At 38.8% G+C, this 21,084-nt stretch overlaps 1 protein-coding gene across 10 annotated transcripts in view; it reads left to right on the forward strand.

Annotated features, from left to right (window-relative positions):
* The window catches only part of LOC130917327 (unconventional myosin-XVIIIa-like), a 176,664-nt gene that overhangs the window by 37,091 nt on the left and 118,489 nt on the right, over window positions 1-21,084 (forward strand). For 2 of the 10 annotated variants that reach the window (XM_057838616.1, XM_057838618.1), the window contains exons 1-4: window positions 6,529-6,715; window positions 18,630-18,689; window positions 18,982-19,016; window positions 19,226-20,383. The exons of 2 other annotated variants lie outside the window; for them this stretch is intronic. In XM_057838616.1, the coding sequence (XP_057694599.1) occupies window positions 18,653-18,689; window positions 18,982-19,016; window positions 19,226-20,383 (1,230 nt within the window). In that variant the 5' untranslated portion in view covers window positions 6,529-6,715; window positions 18,630-18,652. Of the gene's footprint in view, window positions 1-6,514; window positions 6,716-18,629; window positions 18,690-18,981; window positions 19,017-19,225; window positions 20,384-21,084 lie in introns of those variants that run through there. 6 more of the 10 variants (XM_057838610.1, XM_057838609.1, XM_057838611.1 and 3 more) reach the window with 6 other exon arrangements.

Raw genomic sequence — 21,084 nt, forward strand, 5'->3', positions numbered from 1 at the left:
ATTGCCGGTCCGTGAAAAAAGGCCCACATTACATCGGTCCGTTGTTCAAAAAAGGCTGGCCACCACTGCTGTAGGTGAAATAGAACGCTGTCTTTGTAGTAGCCTACGTGCGTACTGCCATTGTGCACACAGTTGTATGAAGAAAACGCGCATGACAAATTTGGACCAAAATGGCTATTTTTGGATGGGAAAAAAATCCTCAGCACACCCTGCTGTGAGTGACTTCCAATGCCTCTGCATGGGCCTATCTGCCTAATTAGTCAATGGAATGGGGAAAAAATGTGTGGATTTCAACTCTGGTCTCAATATTTTGGAGTGTAGATTTGTTGAAGTACCTTTGTCCTTGAAATTCACAGGACACAAACACAAAGCACGACCTCTTGCCTACAATAGGTAAAAAAAAAAAAGATTATTTTGCTTTCAAATTAGGTCATTTCAACTATATACTTTTACGTGTTTGTCATCCTCTCAAACAATTATTTCAATATGTGGCACGGAACCTCGGCTTTGAGACAAACATGGCAAATAGATGACTAGCCTCTTTTCATCTTCTGAATTTTCAATAAGCTCTTCTAAAAAATGTCGTCAGCAGTAGCATGCAGCTATTAATGTTCGCCTAATGCTGTCAATAGTTTACTCAGATTAGCGACACTGACAAATTAACCTAACATTAACTACAGGTATGGTAACTAACGTTAGCGCAGGGTTGACCAACCGGTCCTCGAGGGCCGCAATGGGTCTGGTCTTTGTTCCTACTGATTCAGCAATGGGAGTTTAACCAATGAGATTTCAGCGGAAACAAGAAGCACCTGACTGCAATTACCTAATTGCACTTATAAGACACCAGATTGGTGAAAAGGTGTCCCCATGATGGGTTGGAACAAAAACCTGCACCCACTGCGGCCCTTTGTGGAATAGTTTGCCCACCCCTGCATTAGCGTGACCTCAGTTGGTCATTATTCTACGAGACTATAGAGACTGGTGTCGTCATTCGTCGGCCCTTTCACGGTGTGGTCAATTACAGTCAATGCTCAATTATCAACTGTATTTCAAGATAGGATCATAACCACGTTAATACGGTTTGCTATAAATCGATCCCTTTGTAAATCCAGATATAATTAAGTGAGTAATGAGTATTTCATTTGAGAATGTCAGCTACAATAGAGCCCGCCACAGAGACTGACGCAAGGTGGTCGCCTGTTACTTACACCGCCGACTGTAGCCCACTATTTGATGTCTAGTAGTCAGACCACATTTTACTGACAGTGCACGGTTTGACGGTTTGACAGCAAATTTAAATGGAATGGTTGGAAGATCTGACAATGATTATCATCATCAATTTAAAATGGCACAGCTTTATTGACCACACTGCAAGACACCAAAGCCTATCTTATCATATCAAAAGCAGAAGCCATCGGGAGGCGGAACAAGCGCAACTGTGAAGGCAACTGAGAACTGTGTGTCATTGTGATGCTTCTCTGGTCATCTGTCCTCCAAAAGTGATTTGAGGTGACAAATTTGTGAACATCTTTTTACATGAACAAATTCACTATAAACAGGGATTTGTGTTTGTCACTGTCTTCGTCTCCATCTAGTTGTATGAGGTTATGTTGCTTAAACAACATAATTACTTATGCGCATTTAAAAAACAAACAAATAAATAATTTTCCTACCCACCCTAGCTTTGCGATCGACGTATTGGGCACCCCTGGTCTAGAGATAATGAAATAATTTACTGCAACAGCTTCTTTTATTCTGTAGGACAGAGGAAGGTGTGCATTTCATAACAAGACTATGCGACAAAAATATGTATTATATGATATGAATAATAAATAAAACATCAAATAAAGTACAAAAGAAATACAAACAAAAGACTGGGCAAACATCCATTGTAAACTCTTACCAGGGCCTTAGAGGTAGTAAAAAAAAAAAAAAAAAACGGAAAAAGGAAAGAAATGCTTCTTCTCGGGGCCCCTCAGTGACACACATACGGTTCCTGATCTGCAGGCTACGCGAGCTTACGTGTCACGCATCCATATTGACTGAAACAAAGTGAGCTCGCCAGTCATTGAGTGACACTAATGGTCAATATTTAGCAACAAATCATTGGAAAACAAAGGACATTTCACGCTACACGGCAATACAAGCACAAATTATGACAGAAATTCTGCGACGACCCATGCTGTTTGTTGATATGATAATTGGTAACATTGCTAATTGCTAATGTGTAGCTTGTTAGTCTTTTCTGACAGAAATGCAACATTGGTATGATAACAGCATGATTCTCCATGGCAAAGTGTTTATCTGGCAACTAGGTTTGGGAACCTCTTGGTACCTTACGATACAATTTGCTATACAAAGCTCACAATAACTTTGATCTCACAACAATGATTATCAATACATTGGTCAGGAAATCATTGTAGGATATTCTACAAAATGACTAATGAACAGAAAAACAAGCAATCTTCATCCTACTACTGTATGTTTATCACTAGTAGACGTCCAATCCATTTGAACGGGGAGGGTGGCAGCGAATGAACACCTCCCACTTGAAATGGGCCTCTCCCACTTCTATTGCTGTCAGTGGCAGCCAATGTCAGGCAACGAGGTAATTTTGGGCCATTACCTGTTAATTTTCAGTCTCTCCCTGTTGATTTTGGGGCATTTCAGGGTCACTTACTGTTGATTTGGGGGCATTTTATGGATCACTTCCTGTTGATTTTGGGTTACAGAATATGAATGAATAGGCAGTGACTCAAACCCAACAGGAAGTGACCTGCAAATGCTCCGAAAATCAGAAAGAGTGACTGTGAATGCTCTGGTTTCAAATGAATGAACGTTCATTCTCCCTAGTATTACTGTTATGGTGGAAGATTTTGGTAGCAACATGTTGGTTCCTTTCTTTTTTTTTTTTTTTTATTTATTTTTTTTTTTTTTAACATTTACACCTTTTTAAAGGGTACCACTGATAGAAAGACATTCATTCATTCATTCATTCATTTTCCATGCCGCTTTTCCTCACGAGGGTCGCAGAGGCGCTGGAGCCTATCCCAGCTAACTACGGGCAGAAGGCAGGGTACACCCTGAACTGGTTGCCAGTTAGTCGCAGGGCACAATGAGACATACAACGAGTCGCGCACACACTCATACCTACGGACAATTTAGAGTGTTCAATCAGCCTACCATGCATGTTTTTAGGATGTGGTAGGAAACCAGAGTTCCCGGAGGAAACCCACGCAGGCACAGGGAGAACATGCAAACTCCACACAGGAAGGCCGGAGCCCAGGACTGAACCCTTGATCTCAGAACTGTGGGGCGGATGTGCTAACCACTCAGCCACCATGCCGAAAGAAATGTAGTTTTTAAAGATAATTGTTAGTACAAGTTATAATAACTTGATATTAAAACCCTTCTTAATGTTTTCGTTTTAATAAAATTTGTAAAATTATTTTAAGTAGTAGGTCGCCATTGTTGTTGATGTTGCAGGGCGGTGACGTCACATGCTGCCGTACTTCCCCAGTGTCACTCTTTAACTATGTAAGGTGATTTAAATACAACACACGGTGTCAATGGCGAGTTTTAAATTAATAAGAGATTAAAGCCAATGAATGCGTTTTGTCCCTTGACTGACGCCGTAGTTTCCTGTTTAGTGCGTGTCCATTGTGACTTACGTTCATTTGAGTGTTGTCTTCACAACATATAAGACCCCTGATAATGGCTCCCAGCATCATCATACTGTGACTAAATATTGCCATCCAGTGTATTTGTTGAGCTCAACGAGTTGCTATAATGTTTAAATTAGGGCTGTCAAACGATTAAGATTTTTAATCGAGTTAATTACAGCTTAAAAATTAATTAATCGTAATTAATCGCAATTAATCGCAATTCAAACCATCTATAAAATATGCCATATTTTTCTGTAAATTATTGTTGGAATGGAAAGACAAGATGGATATATACATTCAACATACGGTACATAAGGACTGTATTTGTTTATTATAAAAATAAATCAACAAGATGGCATTAACATTATTAACATTCTGTTAAAGTGATCCATGGATAGAAAGACTTGTAGTTCTTAAAAGATGAATATTAGTACAAGTTATAGAAATGTTATATTAAAACGCCTCTTAATGTTTTCGTTTTAATGAAATTTGTAAAATTTTCAATAAAAAAATAAACTAGTAGCCCTATTCTGTCCTCAATGTGTGTGAGTACACAAATTGACAGATAGCGAACATAAGTTCCAAAAAGAAATCAGACGGTGTGGCAAAGTTGCATGGGCTTTATTGAAGTCATCTCTTTTTGACAGGAGCACGTTTCTTGTATTTTTGTAAAACTGAAAATAACAAGGCAATGTGTCAATAACTTGCATAAATCACAAAATAACATAAAATGTACACACACGTGTCCATTTGAGCAGGAGCACTAGCCAATTAGCTCACAAGCATCTAACAATGTAACTGCATTTCACCATATATGTGAACAAATTCAAATACACATCATCAATAACTATCTAATGCTCATGAATATAAACAAAGGAGGAATATAACTCACAAGCGATGCATGTATTAGACACAAACAGTGTGATGGGGCTATGAAAACTGCCACTGAATACTGGATGCGGACGTTAGCTGGTCTGAATAGCACTGTCTATTAGTGTGAGTTCGCGTCGACATATAATCACGTCAGAAAAGCGCGCCGAAACCCAAATAATCAGCTGCACTGAATCGCCAGCAGAGGGCGACATTACGCCACATAACATATGCAAGTCACACCCAAGCGCCAGCAGAGGGCGGAAAAACTCCATAAAACACAATTAACAAGTTGGCCTTTCACTGTACTGACATTTAAATCTGTCTGAGCGGGCCTAGTGCGTTAATTGCGTCAAATATTTTAACGTGATTAATTTAAAAAATTAATTAACGCCCGTTAACGCGATAATTTTGACAGCCCTAGTTTAAATACAGTTTGACCAAAGTCTGAGTAAGTTTTATGTGGTTTCTGCATATCTATTTGTATTGTGGATTTGTGAATGCCAGTTTCCTTTAAACTATGCGAGAACAGGGCCACATTAATAGAGATTGAAGCACTTTTTGTGAACATTATTATTTTTTAGACATATGACTTATTTTTGTTGTACTTTAACTATATGATACTTATGTTTGTTGTGAAGGAGTTACCAAAGCTTGTGTCAATAAACTGCGCGGTCCGAGCTACGACACTGAACGCCTGTATCCCTTCGCTTTTCTCTGCCTCTTAGATCTCAATGTGCAAAAGAAGGTGTCATTATAATCAGTTGGGCAGAAAATTATACGAATAACCAGCAATCAAACTAAGTTTAATCCATTCATTCGTTTTCCGTGTCACTTATTCACTGGGAAGCAAAAGGTAGGCTGATCATCAATCTGGACATCTGCTTTTACGTGACAAAAATAAGGTATTAGACGTCTTGGTAGAAGCCAATGTTTTCGTGTGTTGTGATGCACGGCCCCGGGCTATCAGCAACAATAATCAAACTGCTGTGTTTCACTGTATACCGAAATCATATCTAAAGCACACGACAGCTCTGGATGCTAACTGTATCCATAATAAAACTGGAAAAAGATCACACAATAGTTTACCATGAAGATTTGCAAACAGTTTTTGACATAAAACACGCTCCTGCTCTCGTCACTAATGCAGGGGAGTGCTGTCACTAGCGAACTTGACACATGAAAGCTACTCGTCTCATCCAGTATTTCCTGTTCATTTAGCTTTTGCTGTCCTTCTCATTAATGTTTCACTCAGGTTCAAATTGGAAGGGCAGAACCGATGACAGGTTAATGTAGTTAAAGAAAGTGACACTGTGAAAGTTCGGCAGCATACCCATGTGACATCACTGCCCTGCGACGTCAACAACAATGGTGACCTACTAGTTAAAATAATTTTACAAATTTTATTAAAAAGGAAAACATTAAGAGGGGTCTTAATATCAAATTATTATAACTCGTACTAACATTTATCTTTAAGAACTACACGTCTTTCTATAAGTGGTACCCTTTAAAATGATATCTCGATTATTGGCATGAGCATACCATTTGATATTTTGTCACACCCCTACTGGCAACCCGAAGAGGGAGCGCATGGTGAGCTCTAAATATTTTGATCCTGGTTGCACTACGTCTTTTTGCCATGAGTCTTAAATATTGTTATTTTAAAACAATTTTACTCTTTTTAATTATCTTTGATTTGGAGGTAGGAATGCACAAAGTACATGCTGGAATCAACTGTTTCTACCTCATGGCAATTAAACTATTTGTTTCATTCTAAGAGGACTATCGTTTTTTCGACTTGCTTCCAAACAAGAACTTACTAAAACACACATGCATGCTTAGAAGCAGCTGAGTTGACACCAACTGTAACAGCATGTGTGCCGTGTCACACTCCCAAATGGACTATGTGGGTGTTGAGTTGCTGATGGCAGACCTGCTCAGTCTGAAAGAAGGAGGTTCCTATTTTTAGCCCTTACACAGCACCCTCATATCACTACAGCTGTCCCCAGATCTCCTGTCTGTCCGGGGTCAGGAATAGCTGGCCTATCAGTGCTCTCGCTCACCAGTCATGCTTGCGCGCTACACACTTTTGCTCATTGCTTGCTCCCTGCTCTGAGATTTTGACTGGTTTAACTCTGGCCCTCAAAGAAACTGGATTTGTGGAATAACTTCACTAGCAGGTAACCTGTTCATTTGAAGAATGATACCTTTGTGAACTCAGGTACTATTTTTAGAGTGGAGGAAATTAAAATAGTCAGTTTGTATTGGTTTTCATTCTGAAAAAAGCATTTACACTAGCACTAGCACTGTCTTTCTCTTGGCATTGCTATGTTGAATAGCAAGACTATTTAAAGTTGCTTTCACTGCTACCATGATTCTGTATATACCGATAGAAGGCAACGTCCTGGTACGTACTGTGGCTTGAATTGGAAATTTCGGCAACTGTTTTGGCTACTGTGAGTCTTTTAAGATTTTCTTTTAAAGTCACAGTGATTTCTTTGTGCAATATGATTTATTGTATTGTGTATGATTACATAATATTAAAGATATGAATGATATCATATAGGTTTTGAAATATTAAGATAGATTAATTATACTTTTTTGGGAGCACAGAGTACGTGTACTTGACATGTACATTAGAGTACATGAATGTTGGGGTCAATGTCTCTGTTAAACATGTTTTTTTTTTTTTTGGAGGGTCAGCAATTCTTCGCGCCGACCTTGGTATTAGAACATAATTTTGAGAACAATTTATTTGTATTCTAATGTACTGTATTTACAATATTTTATTAATTTATTCATTGGGGTAGAAAGATAATAATAATTTAAAAGTGCTTCATTTTTTACTTAATTTTTTTACACCCGGGATCCCCTAGTTTTATTATTCATTCATTCATTCATTTTCCATGCCGCTTATTCCTCACGAGGGTCGCGGAGGTGCTGGAGCCTATCCCAGCTAACTTCGGGCAGTAGGCAGGGGACACCCCGAACTGGTTGCCAGCCAATCGCAGGGCACAAGGAGACAACCATTATTATCATTATAAATTTATGTGTGTTTGTCCAGCTTCCTCCGTCAGGATCAGAGAATTTGAGATATTTCTGGTTCACCACTCATCGGCATTACGCATGTCAACATTCAATCAACATGAAGCAGCTGCATGTACGTTAGGGTCTGATGCATCAGCCTATTTTTCCGTGTCTAATGGCTATTTGGCAGCTTTTAATAATTTCTTCTGGGAGCACTTTAGCATTTTTACTTAAATTGGTTGTAGTCTTGACATGATAGTTGCAAAGCTTTTGGTATTTCATGTTGTTAGCCTAAATCAAATCAATTCCTATTCAATGCCTTGTTCACGATTGGGACAACCTTGCACAACCAGTTCAAATAGAAAGCGAAATGTAGTATTGGTCGATCACAGGGTTCACCAAATCTGGACCTCAATGCCACCTATCTTGTCGTTTTTTTTCATGTCTCTCTCCCCTAATACACCTAAATCAAATGATGTCATCAGCAATGTCTCCAAAAGTCTGATAATGATCTTAAATATTTGATTCAGGTGTGTTGGAGGAGGGAGCCATGGAAAAGGTGACAGGAAAAGTGGCCTCGGGGCCCAGATTTGGTGAACCCTGGTCTATCATTTGAATTAATTATATTTATTCATAAATATACTCTAGATAAACAAAGAAAAAAATCATACACAGCAAGATTTAGGTTCAGTTTGTCAGCTCTGTGTTGTCATGTGTTGCACCACTGTATGGTTTGCCGGTTTGGGGGGTACACATGAGAGGGGTCTCATGCAGTGCAATTATGAACCTTTGTACATTAACAAATAGATATGCAGAGGTGGTTAGAGTAGCCAAAAAATTCACTCAAGTGAGAGTAGTGTTACTTCTAAATAATATTACTCAAGTAAAAAATTATTCGTTGAAAAGAATACTCGAGTAATGACTAACATTGTGAGTACGGCTCATGTCTTTCAATTACCTTCACAATTTACCTTGAAATTGTTTTAGGCTTGTTGTATGTAGCAATGAAGACAAAATGGATGACTATTTCCTTCAACTGTATTGATTATCAAATCCGTTGGCAACTTATTTATTAATCGATTTAATCAATTAGTAGTTAGTCTTTTTAAGAGGCTAGTTTAGACAGTAAGATGTCCGAAAAATGGAAAAAAATGTGAATTGTTGTTTTTCAAAGGAAAAGATTTTTGTTCATGTCCTACTTTGACTTAACAAAAATATAATGAAGAAATCTAATATCTGCAGCTGAGAAGTTATAGAGTATAGATGTTATAATTTTAAAAATTTAGACAAGTTTAAGGTGAAGGAGGTCGTAAACGATTAAGTGGTTTTCACAATAGTTGTCGATTAATTTGGTAATCAATTAGTTGTTGATTAATCGATTGTTGCACCGCTAATTGTGAATAACTGCTGCTTTCTGATTGTTTTTCAATAATATATATACAGTATATATATATATATATATATACAGTATATATATATATATATATATATTTTTTTTTTTGTCTTTCTTTCTCGGCGCAACCTCACCTATATTGAACTGTTATTATACTGTACTATAGCCCAGTGTTCCCCAACCTTTTTTGCACCACAGATGGGTCTGATATGGGCCTTATTTCCCTGTGTGGCAGAAAACAAAAAGTAAATACAAAATAACACGACGGGGCTAAAAACAAACATTAAGTGCAGGGAAAATGTAACTCAACATACCTTTCTTCGAACAGCGGCCTCTCTTAAACTTGACGGCAAATATCCTTGGTCGCAGGCATAATGAGTTCTTCTCCAATCGCTAAAGGTTTCTTAGCTTTAGCAATACAGTTCGCCACGAGGTATTATGCTCTCAGTACATTTGCTTTTGTTGCTTCGTTTGCTAGCTTTAACCACATATTATGCAGAATGGACTTGGTTGTAGGCTCCTGTTCTGGCTCAGCAGGTGGCCATTTAACCGTGAAAAAGCTGCCCAAAGACGTCGCTGCCCGCAGCACACAGCCAACAGGAGCTAACATTACTGTTTACATTAACTGACGTTGGGCTGCTATAGGTGTGTAAACACCCCAGTAATGGCGGTCAACCACTAGAGGGCGACGTAAGCATATCTCTACTTGGATTATAGTTAAGAGGCATAGGTCAGATTGCGGTCGTTAACAAATTATTTATTATTTCTCTGCGGCCCAGTAGCAAATGCGCCACGGACTGGTACCGGTCCCTGGCCCAGTGGTTGGGAATCCCTGCTGAGCCTATTACATGACCGTATTATGCCAAAAAGATGACAAAAAAAAAATCTTCAAATTTAGACCAGAACACGATGACTTTTGCAAAGAGCATGAGTGCCCTCTAGTGGGGGAAAAACATTGTTACCTCTGAATGGTATAATGGAGTCATGTTGCAACATCTCATTGGTGAAACTGGTTGCGCTACTGTCGGCATCTCTGTCAAAAATAAAGTCAATATGTAGAATAAAGAGGAAAAATGTAATGGCCAATTTTAAAACTTTGTTCATATATAGGGGGCACCTCATTAAAAGGCACAGTAGTAGAAGTTGTTGAGGTTGCATTTTGCATGCACTATATGAAGCTGCGCTACCTGGAATGTCATGCCATGATTGACCAATACTAATCCATGTATGAGGTGCATCGGATTATAAGGCACAGTATCCGTTTTGGCTTGTAGATGCGCTTTATAGTGCGGAAATTACGGTACTCTAAGAAGTACATTTTTCTCAAAGTTACTTAGGTTAATGTAACTCGTTGCTACGCACCTCTGTAGATATGCATACCCCTCTAACTACATCAGTGAAAACGGTCTGTCTGACATCATGGGCTTTCACTATCATATAGTTTTAGAATCAATTATCCTATATAATATGCCATCAACTAGTCTGGTAAAAATTAATTCAGGTAACATTGATTGAAAATATTTATTTTTATTTTTTAACAGTTAGTGTTTATCAACTGTCCATTGTTGTTAATTTTTAATGGTTTCATGACTAAACAAAATAAAGAATAGTAAGCAATGTCGCATAAGGGGTAAATTTTTAAAAACTAATTACTTCTTGGTTACAATGTTGAAATGCTCTTCTGACTTAAAGTTCCTCATAGAAAAATTATAATGTGTGTTTGTTTATTTTTTTTCTGATGAAACCTTTATGACTACCACACCTACGGCTGTGTGCCCCAACTCCTGATCCCTTGGCCAAAGCATTATGGCCACACGCAATCTTTGCAACCCAGATGCCTGTGAATGAGATAACATGAGTGTTGAGAGCATCCAAAAAGCACAATTTGTGTCAGGAGGGTCGCTTATCTCCTGTAAAATGCGCACTGTGTAGCTACCAGTACTCTGCAGTTTGTTCTTGGCAACCGTCATACTCGTAATTATACTGATATTAATTATAGGCCAAGTCTTTAGCAATTGCTTAGCCAAAAATTAAGTTGTGCTTTCAATCCTTAGGGACTGGGTTGCAGAAGTGGGTAGTAACGCAATACATTTACCTCGTTACCTTCACTTTTTGAGAAAAATGTCCTTCTGATAGTATTTTTACTACTCCATACTTACTTACTTTACTTTAGTAGATTAGTAATGAAACGCTATTACTCCACTGCTTTGGGCTACAGTTACATTTTTCTTCTTTATTCTACATTTTACGGTAGATTTGACTTTATTTTTGCAAGAGATGTGCACAGTGGCTCTATCAGTTTCACCAATGAGATGTGGCAACAATAATCACCACTCCATTATACCAATCAGGCGTAACATACAGTTACATGAGCTTGCATTTGGAAGAACACGGCAGCCTGTTCAATCAGGTCTTCGAAGCGCCGTAGTATTTCACATTATGTGAACATTACTCGAAAGAGCGGAGATCGTTTTCATTTCATGTAGGCATGTGCTGGTATGAGATTCTGACAGTATGATAACCTTAAGCCAAAATATTACGGTATCACGGTATTGCAGTTACAGGATTTTTAATTTTTAAAACATACTAGAAAATTGGAACATCTGCATAATGTTAAGTTCAAATAATAATAATAAAAAAAAAAAAAAACTAAAATATTCTAAATAAAAAATAATAAATTCAGTCCTTTAGGTGAGCCTAAACCCACAGCCACAGCTTAACATTATTACCATCAGATCAAAAATAATTAAATTATTTTCCATAAAAAGCACAGGTCTATGACTATCATGTTTAAATTATACACACGCTTTTTCAACACAGAGAAACAACTCATGTTTTACCACCGCTAAACACGCTGGAGTTAACTCTCGTAGCTAATGGGAAACATTCACGACAGTGTTTACTAACCCTTAATTGTGTATAAATGCGAAATAATATTGGAGGTATTGCCGCCTTGGTAGCAACCCTCTGCAAACATGTTTTACACGTCGGTTGGCCCTCCTTCTCTAAGTCGCGGCCGCTGTAACCTTTCTGTAGCCAAAGTATTCCCATACTAGCGATTTCGTTTTCTTCGATGGGGGAAAAAGTTCGGGAGTTTCACCTCTTCCAGCCATCGTGTAGCCCAGCTGACTCACTGACGCTGAGCAACAACCGGTGGGGGAGGGTTGAGCCTTGCAGCTGAAAGCGAGGGATTTTTCCCTTCATTTGTGGGACATAAATAATAGCTAATACCTTAGGCATGGTATGGTATGACGGAAAATTTTTGCGGTATTGATATATACCACGGTATACCTTGATACCGGTAATCGGCACATGTCTAATTTCATTGTAGGACATATGTTTTCTCCACTAGAGGGCATTTATGCTCTTGGGACAGGAGATGTTTTATTTCTGTAGATTTTCCGAGTTGGAATTAGATTATTTTTGTGCATTTTTTTCCCCTAATATGGTCATATAATCGGTTACAGCTATACAATGTAACAATAACTTAAGAAATATATATATAATGTAATGCATAATATATATGTAAATAACAGTTTATGCAGATGAGGTGGGGGAGGGGAAAACATTTCTGACATTGACATCTACTTATTACCTTTACTTGTCAACTATTACTATTTGAATATCTATTGCTTGCACATGACTAATATTACTTTTGAGGTAACGCTACTCTTGCTTGAGTAAATTCTTTGGCTACTCTACCAACTAGATGACCACTTGATGGCAATTAGCAGCATTTACCGCAACAGCTTCCTTGGAATAGACTGACAAAAGCGAGGCAGCCAATTTCTGCAATCAGCCCTTCTGACCACACCAACAACTCACTCTTGCACTGCTGACACACATGCAATGGGGTGAGGTGTTTTGCCCAAGGACACAACGACAATGCTCAGTCACCTGCGCCACTGTTACCCCATTCCACACGTTTGGTTCAAATGTAGCTCAAGTACGACATTAAAGGCCACATAACATACTTTTTTAACCCAAGTTAAAATGTTTTTTCATCATCTGCATGCTCTATGGGCAGATGAATATGTTCCTAAAACCTCAAGGATTCAAAATAGACACATCTTCTTTGCTGTGTTAACAATGCCTTCTGTTAAACTACCGTTCAGGTAGTCCAATTCACGTAGCAAAAGATTGGGCTAACCAGTCGCTTGATAGCTTGGCATGGCCACAGCAACTTGGCAACATCTCACCCATACCCAGTGAAAACGTGATTTTATCAAAGAAAGTATACATTTTACTTAGACAACCACAAGTAAAACTTTGTTGGCAAAGCTGTCAAGTTCAAATACGACTCCTTAGGTAGACATTTATAATATTACCCAAAATAAGGAGAGAAGGCACTCAATTTGGTTGAAAAGCTTGCAAGGAGAAAGAGGGGGAACTATCCAGCTTCTGCAACCGTTCTAACTAGCCCCTCCTTTACCTCGCTTTATTATTTGGTAAATAATTAAATGCAACAATATGATTCCTTAAATGTATTGAAGTTGACCTGTGGAACCTAGGCCGGTTTAAACCGGTCAGAATGACAAGGCAGTATTATCAAGAGCTAAACATGTCTATAGTTATCAATTCCAAAAATGTCTCTTGCTGCAGTCAATCATGGAACATCCTGTTGTAGCAACCAATACTTTATTATGAGCCTTCATTTGTAAAAGCAAATATTTAATAACCATTTAATAATTATCAAAAGCCTCCAGTGTCTTGTAGATATATACTAGTATATAAATCCATTTCTCTTATAGGCTCTCACTCTATAATAGTTTAGGATTTACATCGTTTGACTGGCGTTTGGCACAGTAACACTTATATATTGGCACCATGCATGTGTCTACATTCTTCTGTGGGTGTAAATCACAGTGGAGGATTGTCCTCTTCAGCTTCTGAAGGTGCCTGTTGTTGCTGTAGATATTTTCTGAGTTCTAAACAAAGAATGGTTTTGTATTGAGTTCATTTTGCCTGCACTTATAGATTATTTTATAGAATTTTTCTTTTATCCCAGACCTTAGTTGTAGGCGGTTTAAATACCTGTTAGCTGACATGTTTCGGGGAGCACTTTCGCCTTCATCAGAGGGGGAGGCCATTGAGATTCGCGAGCGGGGCCCGAGGACCATCAATAGGCACGAAAGGGCGTACATGCTCTCTACTACCTGGACCAGAATCCTGAAAGAGTGAATAGCCAGCTTAGGGCAAAACTTGCCTGTCAATCTGACAGGTGTGTCACGCCTTCATCCATCACCTGATAAAGAAGCGCCACACCAACACCAGTGACTCTCTGATGAAGGTGGAAGTGTTCACGGAAACATGTCAGCTAACAGGTATTTAAACCACCTATAAGTATTGTCTGCTATAAAAGACAAATTCAATTAAAGAATGGTTTTACTAGGCTTATATACTTGTTTACATTACACAATAGGGTTTTTAACAATACCATATTTTTATTTTTATACCGATATCAATATGTATTTCGGTATTTTTCTATACTTTTTGCAAAAGTTGAAACACTTGAATGTTCAAAATCGAGTTACTGGAATGGTGTACCGCAAGCAACACGTCACTTCCGCTCATTAATATTCATGACATTAGCTACTGTTGCTAAGTAAGGACAAGCCACCGTTTATCCCTGATAGGAAATGAATGGAAATCGTGTACGAAGGAGATGTTTACAGAGTTAAACCTACCAATTCTCTCCGAAAATGATGTGCCTGGTGCCAAATTCACTGGCAAAGATGTGGAAGAACATAAAAATGTTCAGTTAAAGAGATGGCTTTAGTGTCGAAGGTTGAAAAAGACAAAAAAAACGAGCCGACGTAAGCATAGCTTTAGCTTTTTTATCAACGCGACTGACAATGACATTCTCCTGTTTCAACAAGGTATCCTTTACCATCAGCTTTGTCTTTCTTATATATCCTCTGGTTGTCCTACGTCTCTTACCGTTCTTGGGGGTAATTTAGTTAGCTTTGTGTAGCGATCGCAAATGCTACGTAGTGACAGCCAACGAACACTTTTAATTTTTTCATTGATAACACATCTTAATCCTATAATTTATTTACACTTCCCCCTTACTAAAGTTGTTTTTTTATATATATAACAGAAACGGTAACGGTGGCAGTCAGATACCATTGTAATTCTTTTCAGGTCATTCATTGTCAGACAGAAGCAGTACGGCACAACGTTACGCTAAAAAAATGAGTTAAAAATATAAAAATGGCTTACCTCTTTGTCCTCTGAAAGACCATGCCAACCCAACATAATGTTTACTGCATATGAAACGTGAATGGATTCGCCGAGCTGGTGTTAAAGTCCGCGCAAGTTGATTCGGTCTTCACATTTTTTCCTCTCGAGTTTTTGGTTTCCGGAAACGTATGAAGAAAACATCCTTCATGTGTCGATATGTCTACAGTCGTTTCTACAAGTTCCAAAAAAGCAATGCGTGATCGGCATGTTCGTTTTTGAAAGATTACCGGAGAAAAGTAGCACTTTTTACGTTGGGTCTATGCGAGGGCGGGTCTATAATGTCCCACTTCGGCTTTACTTCCGCTTTGCGATGCGACATCACGGTCTAAAAATAGCCTGCGTGCGGTACGCCATTATTAGAGTAATCGTTTCAGCTCTTCTCTTTGTGACACAAAAACACGAGGAGACCTGTACTCTAATGTGCTACCAATGTAGTGAACTATGCCTGGGGTAAAAACAACTCTTCATGAGACAAAAAGACGCGAGGAGACTTGTCCTCTTTTGGCCAAGACATCGAGCCCGATATAAGAACAACAATAACACTGTCGTCAAATGTCATCAACAATAGGCTAATAGGATAGCAGAATTGTGTTGCTAAAGCATGATGGGAAAGATGACCAATAGGGCAGTAGGATCTTATGGTGCGACATTTAAAAGCATGAAGTACACACCTTTTACAGTATTTTACTGTATTTTCGCCTCTCGTATCCTGAAATTTATTTCATAACAAGAGGCATTATTTAACAGTTAAGTCGTGTCGTAACCTAAAAATTCCGTTTGTAGAGACTCTCGTAAGTAAAAGTACCAATATGTATCTGGACTGTATACCTATTTAATTACAACACCAACGAGCTTTGCCCCACTAGGTTACGCTGCTTGTACAGAGTTGCAGGGATGTAGTAGTGGGTGACTCAACAGATTACAAGCTATCAACAAAACTAACGCTATTTTCATGTTTAACTCTTAAGACAATGATGGCCATACCTCTACCCTTGGACTCCGGCAAGCATATTCACCAATGCATTTATTTTTCACTGTTGCATAAGAAAACAGCGACTTTTCAAATTTCAAGGAGTAGGGGACACTACAATGGCTATGTAGAGTTTTACTAGTTCCAGTGAGAAGGTGAATATTTTTTTGTAAATCGTGAACTACATCTCCACACAAACCAGCATAGAGATATCAGTTAGCTTAGCAAGGAGAGGTACAAAAGGCATTTTTCCAGTGTCCCTGGGGTTGCAAATCTTAAAAAGGAAAAAAAAGCGCTCTATCAAGGTTTCGTCAGCCATGATTTGTGTGTATCATCATCTTCATCAACAGCTTTATACCACAAATAACAGTATGCCTGCCGCTCTGCTATTGGATGCATTGTTGACGTAATGCTGTGAAAATAGTTTCTATTTTGGGCCCCGTCCCTTGGCGAAAATTCACTCTATTCATGCCGCTCCATCCAAAATGGCTACCACCGCTCACTTTCGCTGCAAAGTTCCCTCCCACACACACAATGAGGTCATTTTGAAAATATGTTTTTTATATGTAGCATATTTAAATATGATATGTTAGAAATTGCTCAGGAAGCGTGAATACTTTACTCGGGTATGTTTTTTTCCCCTCAAACCAATTTGGCACCCATTCCACTAGTTGGCGCCTTTTCCAACTGCCTAGCTCATCTATGCGAAGTGGTTTAATGGAAGAGTTAGGGAAGCTAAGGAAATTTCTCGTTTTAACCTGTTTTTGGAAAACGGCCCAAACAAAATTACTGAAGTATTTTCTTTGAGTTTTTTTTTTTTGTCTTCAAAAGTCCTTGCTTTCATCAACAATGCCATGTATTTAGGTTAAAAAGGGTCCAAAAATTTATTTGTGGTGTTTAATTTCTGCCGAAACAAGTAGAGCTAGATTTTAAGCCTGTTGAAAGATGCAATAAGTGAATTAATCGCACGGTAAATAAAAATGAGGACAGTAATTTTCCTGGCTGCGATTTATCACCGCGTGCGTATGTACATACGTTTGTGTGTGCGTGTGTTTGCGTGTGCTGCGTGCACTCGGCAACCGTGTGTGTTGATTTAATATGAGACTCCAGTTCCTTTCACAGATGTTTATTGGCCATCAACACACCGTAGAGTTATGGTTCAGACATACTAAATAAGGAAACACATCTATATTAAACATTGTAAAACGTTAGCATTGCTACATTGAGGCTAATGGAAAAAAGACTACGTACTAGCCACTTTAGCCTGCTATAAAACATTGGCAGTGTTCTCCAAAATGCAAACTTGCAGTTACAAAGTGACACTGCAAACATGAAAACTCGCTGGATTATAGCATTTACAAACAATGCCATGACACCACCAGCATGACAAAAGTAGAAGTGCTCTTTCTTTTTTTACTCAAAGTAAAACTTACAGTTAAAGGTTTAGTGAACGTACTTCCGGTGAAATTTCAAATTAAAGCTCATCATGTTCAACATGTAAATAAAGATTTCTGGCATTAATCTCACATACTTCAAAGTCTACACTAAGAATACCTTTAAAATGACACCCATGATGAAAAATCTGATTGGTAATGAATAATTTGGCTTCAAATTTGCTAAAATTCACACTTTGCTGGACAAGATGACAGTCATTTTGGATCAAATAATCACTTTTGATGGGCTCTAATCAGCAGAGAACTAAAAAATGGCATTGGGTGTCTCATTATTTCAAAGTCTGCACTTAGCTAGCTTCCAAATGACTTGTTATGCATCGTGTGTGTGTATTTTGAAATATTATTTTTTTATAGTTGGGTTTTTGTTTAAGAATAATCTCATTAGATTGGGTGATTTATTAGGATGTATTGTCACTACATTAGTGGTTGAATTGGTTAAAATATTTTTACAATAATATCGTATATCGGCAATATTTTATGAGACAATATATCGCCTTCTAAAATTAATATTGCGACAGGCCTACTACATTTTTATGACTGCTATAGATTTCTTACTCCTTAAAATGAGCAAAGTTGGGGTTCTTGTGCAAGAGCGGTTGTGCAACAGGACTCACTGTTTACTTCCTGAAATGCTCTTCCAAATTTTGTCAAGATTGCAGGCGTTGTGCTGCGTCTTTGTGTGATGCCACCAGCTCATTTCACACTAAGCTGCCGCTTTAAAATGTTGGGTGCAGTTGAAGTCGGCGCAGAGCCAGGGGTAGGTTCCCGACCCCTGCTCCATCTGTTTGGTTTAGCTTTGGTAATCGATACAATTGGAGTTTCATGCTGCTATGTCATCCCTACCAATGGCACGAGCTACTTTTTGCTGGAAATAATAGGATGTTCTCTAATTCTCTTCTATTGTTCTTGAATTTGTGTCTTTCTTTAAAAAAATAATTATATCCATTGGCTCTGTACTGCAGGGATACTCATTCATTTTCAATTCTCATATTCTTCCTGTTCCACAGCCCATGACAGCAGATTAGCCAACATGGCATTCTCGTCTCGCTTTTCCTTCTGGGAGCAAAAGGGAAGTTTCACTTGGAAATTTCATAAGCACCCTAACCTAGCATGGTGTTTTTGTATTAACACACTTTTGGTTGTGGCCTTTGTGTGTCAGAGATTTTTTAAATGGAAAGACATTTTATATGTTGGTAAATTTGTTTTAGGGATGTACTTAAGGGTGATTTCTCTTGACAAATTTTAAGACATCCATCTAATTGTGTGATGCATGTTTTGTGGTTTGCATGGATTGGTGGGCAAGTTTATTTTTTTTTAAGCAGTTAGGTTTTTTATATGCTTTTTTGTGTAAAATTATTTAGGTCAAAGAGGAGAACAAGCCAGACAGCAAAAATGTAAGTGTTTCTAATAGCGCGATACTGTGCATCAGTCACATTACAAATAATGTGCAAGAAAAGTTTATCATCAGTATTGCAATTGATAACTAGTCTTTGTTTTTATGTCAGACATATGCATAATTAGTGTGTTTTCATAATCTGCATCACTACGTACATGATATTTGGGCTTCCTTTTCATTTTTCCTCATTTTCCTCTCTGTGAGTAGTCAGATAATGATGGGCTGTCTAACCGTGCCAAGTCTGTGCCTGCTCTGGACCCTGGAAGAGGGTTATACCGAGCATTGAGCCCCCCGGCTGTTGCCACTTCAGAAGCGGTCGGTCGAGTCAGGAGTCCCTCACCACCAAAAGTCAGAACACCTGTTAAAGTCCCGGAACGCTTCAAAAGCCCCGAGCCGTCATCGTCAAAAATTGCAGAGCGATTCAGGAGTCCGGAAGGAAGACATCATTCTGAGCGTTCAGACCTAGTTATGAATGGTAAACAAGAACTAAATGGTATCGTGCAGAAAAATGCAATCAATGGCAGTGTCAAAGCACCATGCCTCAGCTCGTGTGACGCTACAGATGATCAAGGCCTGACTCGCAAGAAAGTAGTGAAGGTGGTACGTCGTGTTGTACGGAAAGTCTTGCCCACAGGTTTAGAGGAGACAACTGCACCAACACAAGCATTAGAAACTTCAGAGGTTACCAAAAACATGACTGTAACAACTCCGGCTTCTGTGTCAAAGGGCCCTTCGATGTCAGCATTCTCCTTTAAACACGACACAGTCAAAAGAGACGACAGAGATGACATTTCTCGAGGATTGGCCAGTCTGATGGCGAGAGGTCGGACAAGCGAACCTCGATCAAGAATGCGTAAAGATGACCATCTAAAAACAAAAGATCTGGATAAGAACAATAAAAAGATGGAGGAAAAAAACATTCAGACCAAAGAAGAGGTGAAAGAGGATACAGTAAAGTCACTTGACGGCAGTCCTCCAGTACATTCTCCAGTAGTCCCTGTGACCGAAACAGCCACGCCTTCAAGTAAATCTGTTCCATCGCCACATTTTACCAAGCCCTCCCATTCCAGGCCTATGTCTTTGCCTCAGGTTGTTGGCTTTATTCCAGCACCCAAGCCTACATCTTTGTCTCCACCTCCAGGCTTTATACCTGTTACTAGACCAACAGCTTCAATAAAATCCATCCCTACCAATGCAGTAAATGCAACAATCCCTCCAAAGACCACACTCCATCCCTCGTGTCATTCTAACTCAACCAATGAGCCCACTGAAAAGAGCCCTTCTCATCAAAGTGTCAGGTGTGGTCCAATGCCTCGCCCACCAGAAATCAGTCCTGTTCAACATCCGACGGTCAGAAAAAAAGAGGTATTGTTTCATTTAGACTGAGTTGGATCCTATTAATTTTTCAGATAACATTTTGGATTGTGTGATCTTCAAAACTAAGTGTTTAAATTGTGAATTGAAACCCTTTGCAGTCAATGGCCTGGGCTCTTTCTGGAGATGCTTTACAAGGCCTTCACAGCAGTCAGCTTCCTTCAGTTGTTATTAGCAAAGTATCTTCATTTCATTTCTAAATCACTTTGGGCTGGCCAAACTAACAAGCAGAATGTACTGTTATGAGGAGACTATGAAGGCTAACCAACAGTCTTGTCGCAGCATTTTTAATGTAGTTTATGTGCTGATTGTTTTCACAATCCTAATTCCAATTAAGGTGGGACGTTGTGTTAAACCAGTACTTCTCAAATAGTGTGGTGATGACAGGGGTGTCGCATCTGACCTCGGGGAACATACTTTTTTGCCGCACTAGAATAAAGTAATTGCACATCCACTCAGTGGGTGTCAGTGGCGCTCTCATTTTCATAGTGTGCACAGTATTTTTTAACCAATCAAGAGCACACAGCAAAGAGCACTAGCGATTTGAGGAGCTAATGCTGCATTCGATGGTTGGAATTCGGACTTATCCCACTAGTACCAGCTGCGACCTCAAAGCGTTCCGAGCGAATGTAAACAACAAAGATTCTGACCTCCAGCAAACCAGCCTTCTCGTAATCAAATAGTGGAGGAAA

Source organism: Corythoichthys intestinalis, chromosome 6, assembly GCF_030265065.1.
Source record: "Corythoichthys intestinalis isolate RoL2023-P3 chromosome 6, ASM3026506v1, whole genome shotgun sequence".
Taxonomy (NCBI): domain Eukaryota; kingdom Metazoa; phylum Chordata; class Actinopteri; order Syngnathiformes; family Syngnathidae; genus Corythoichthys; species Corythoichthys intestinalis.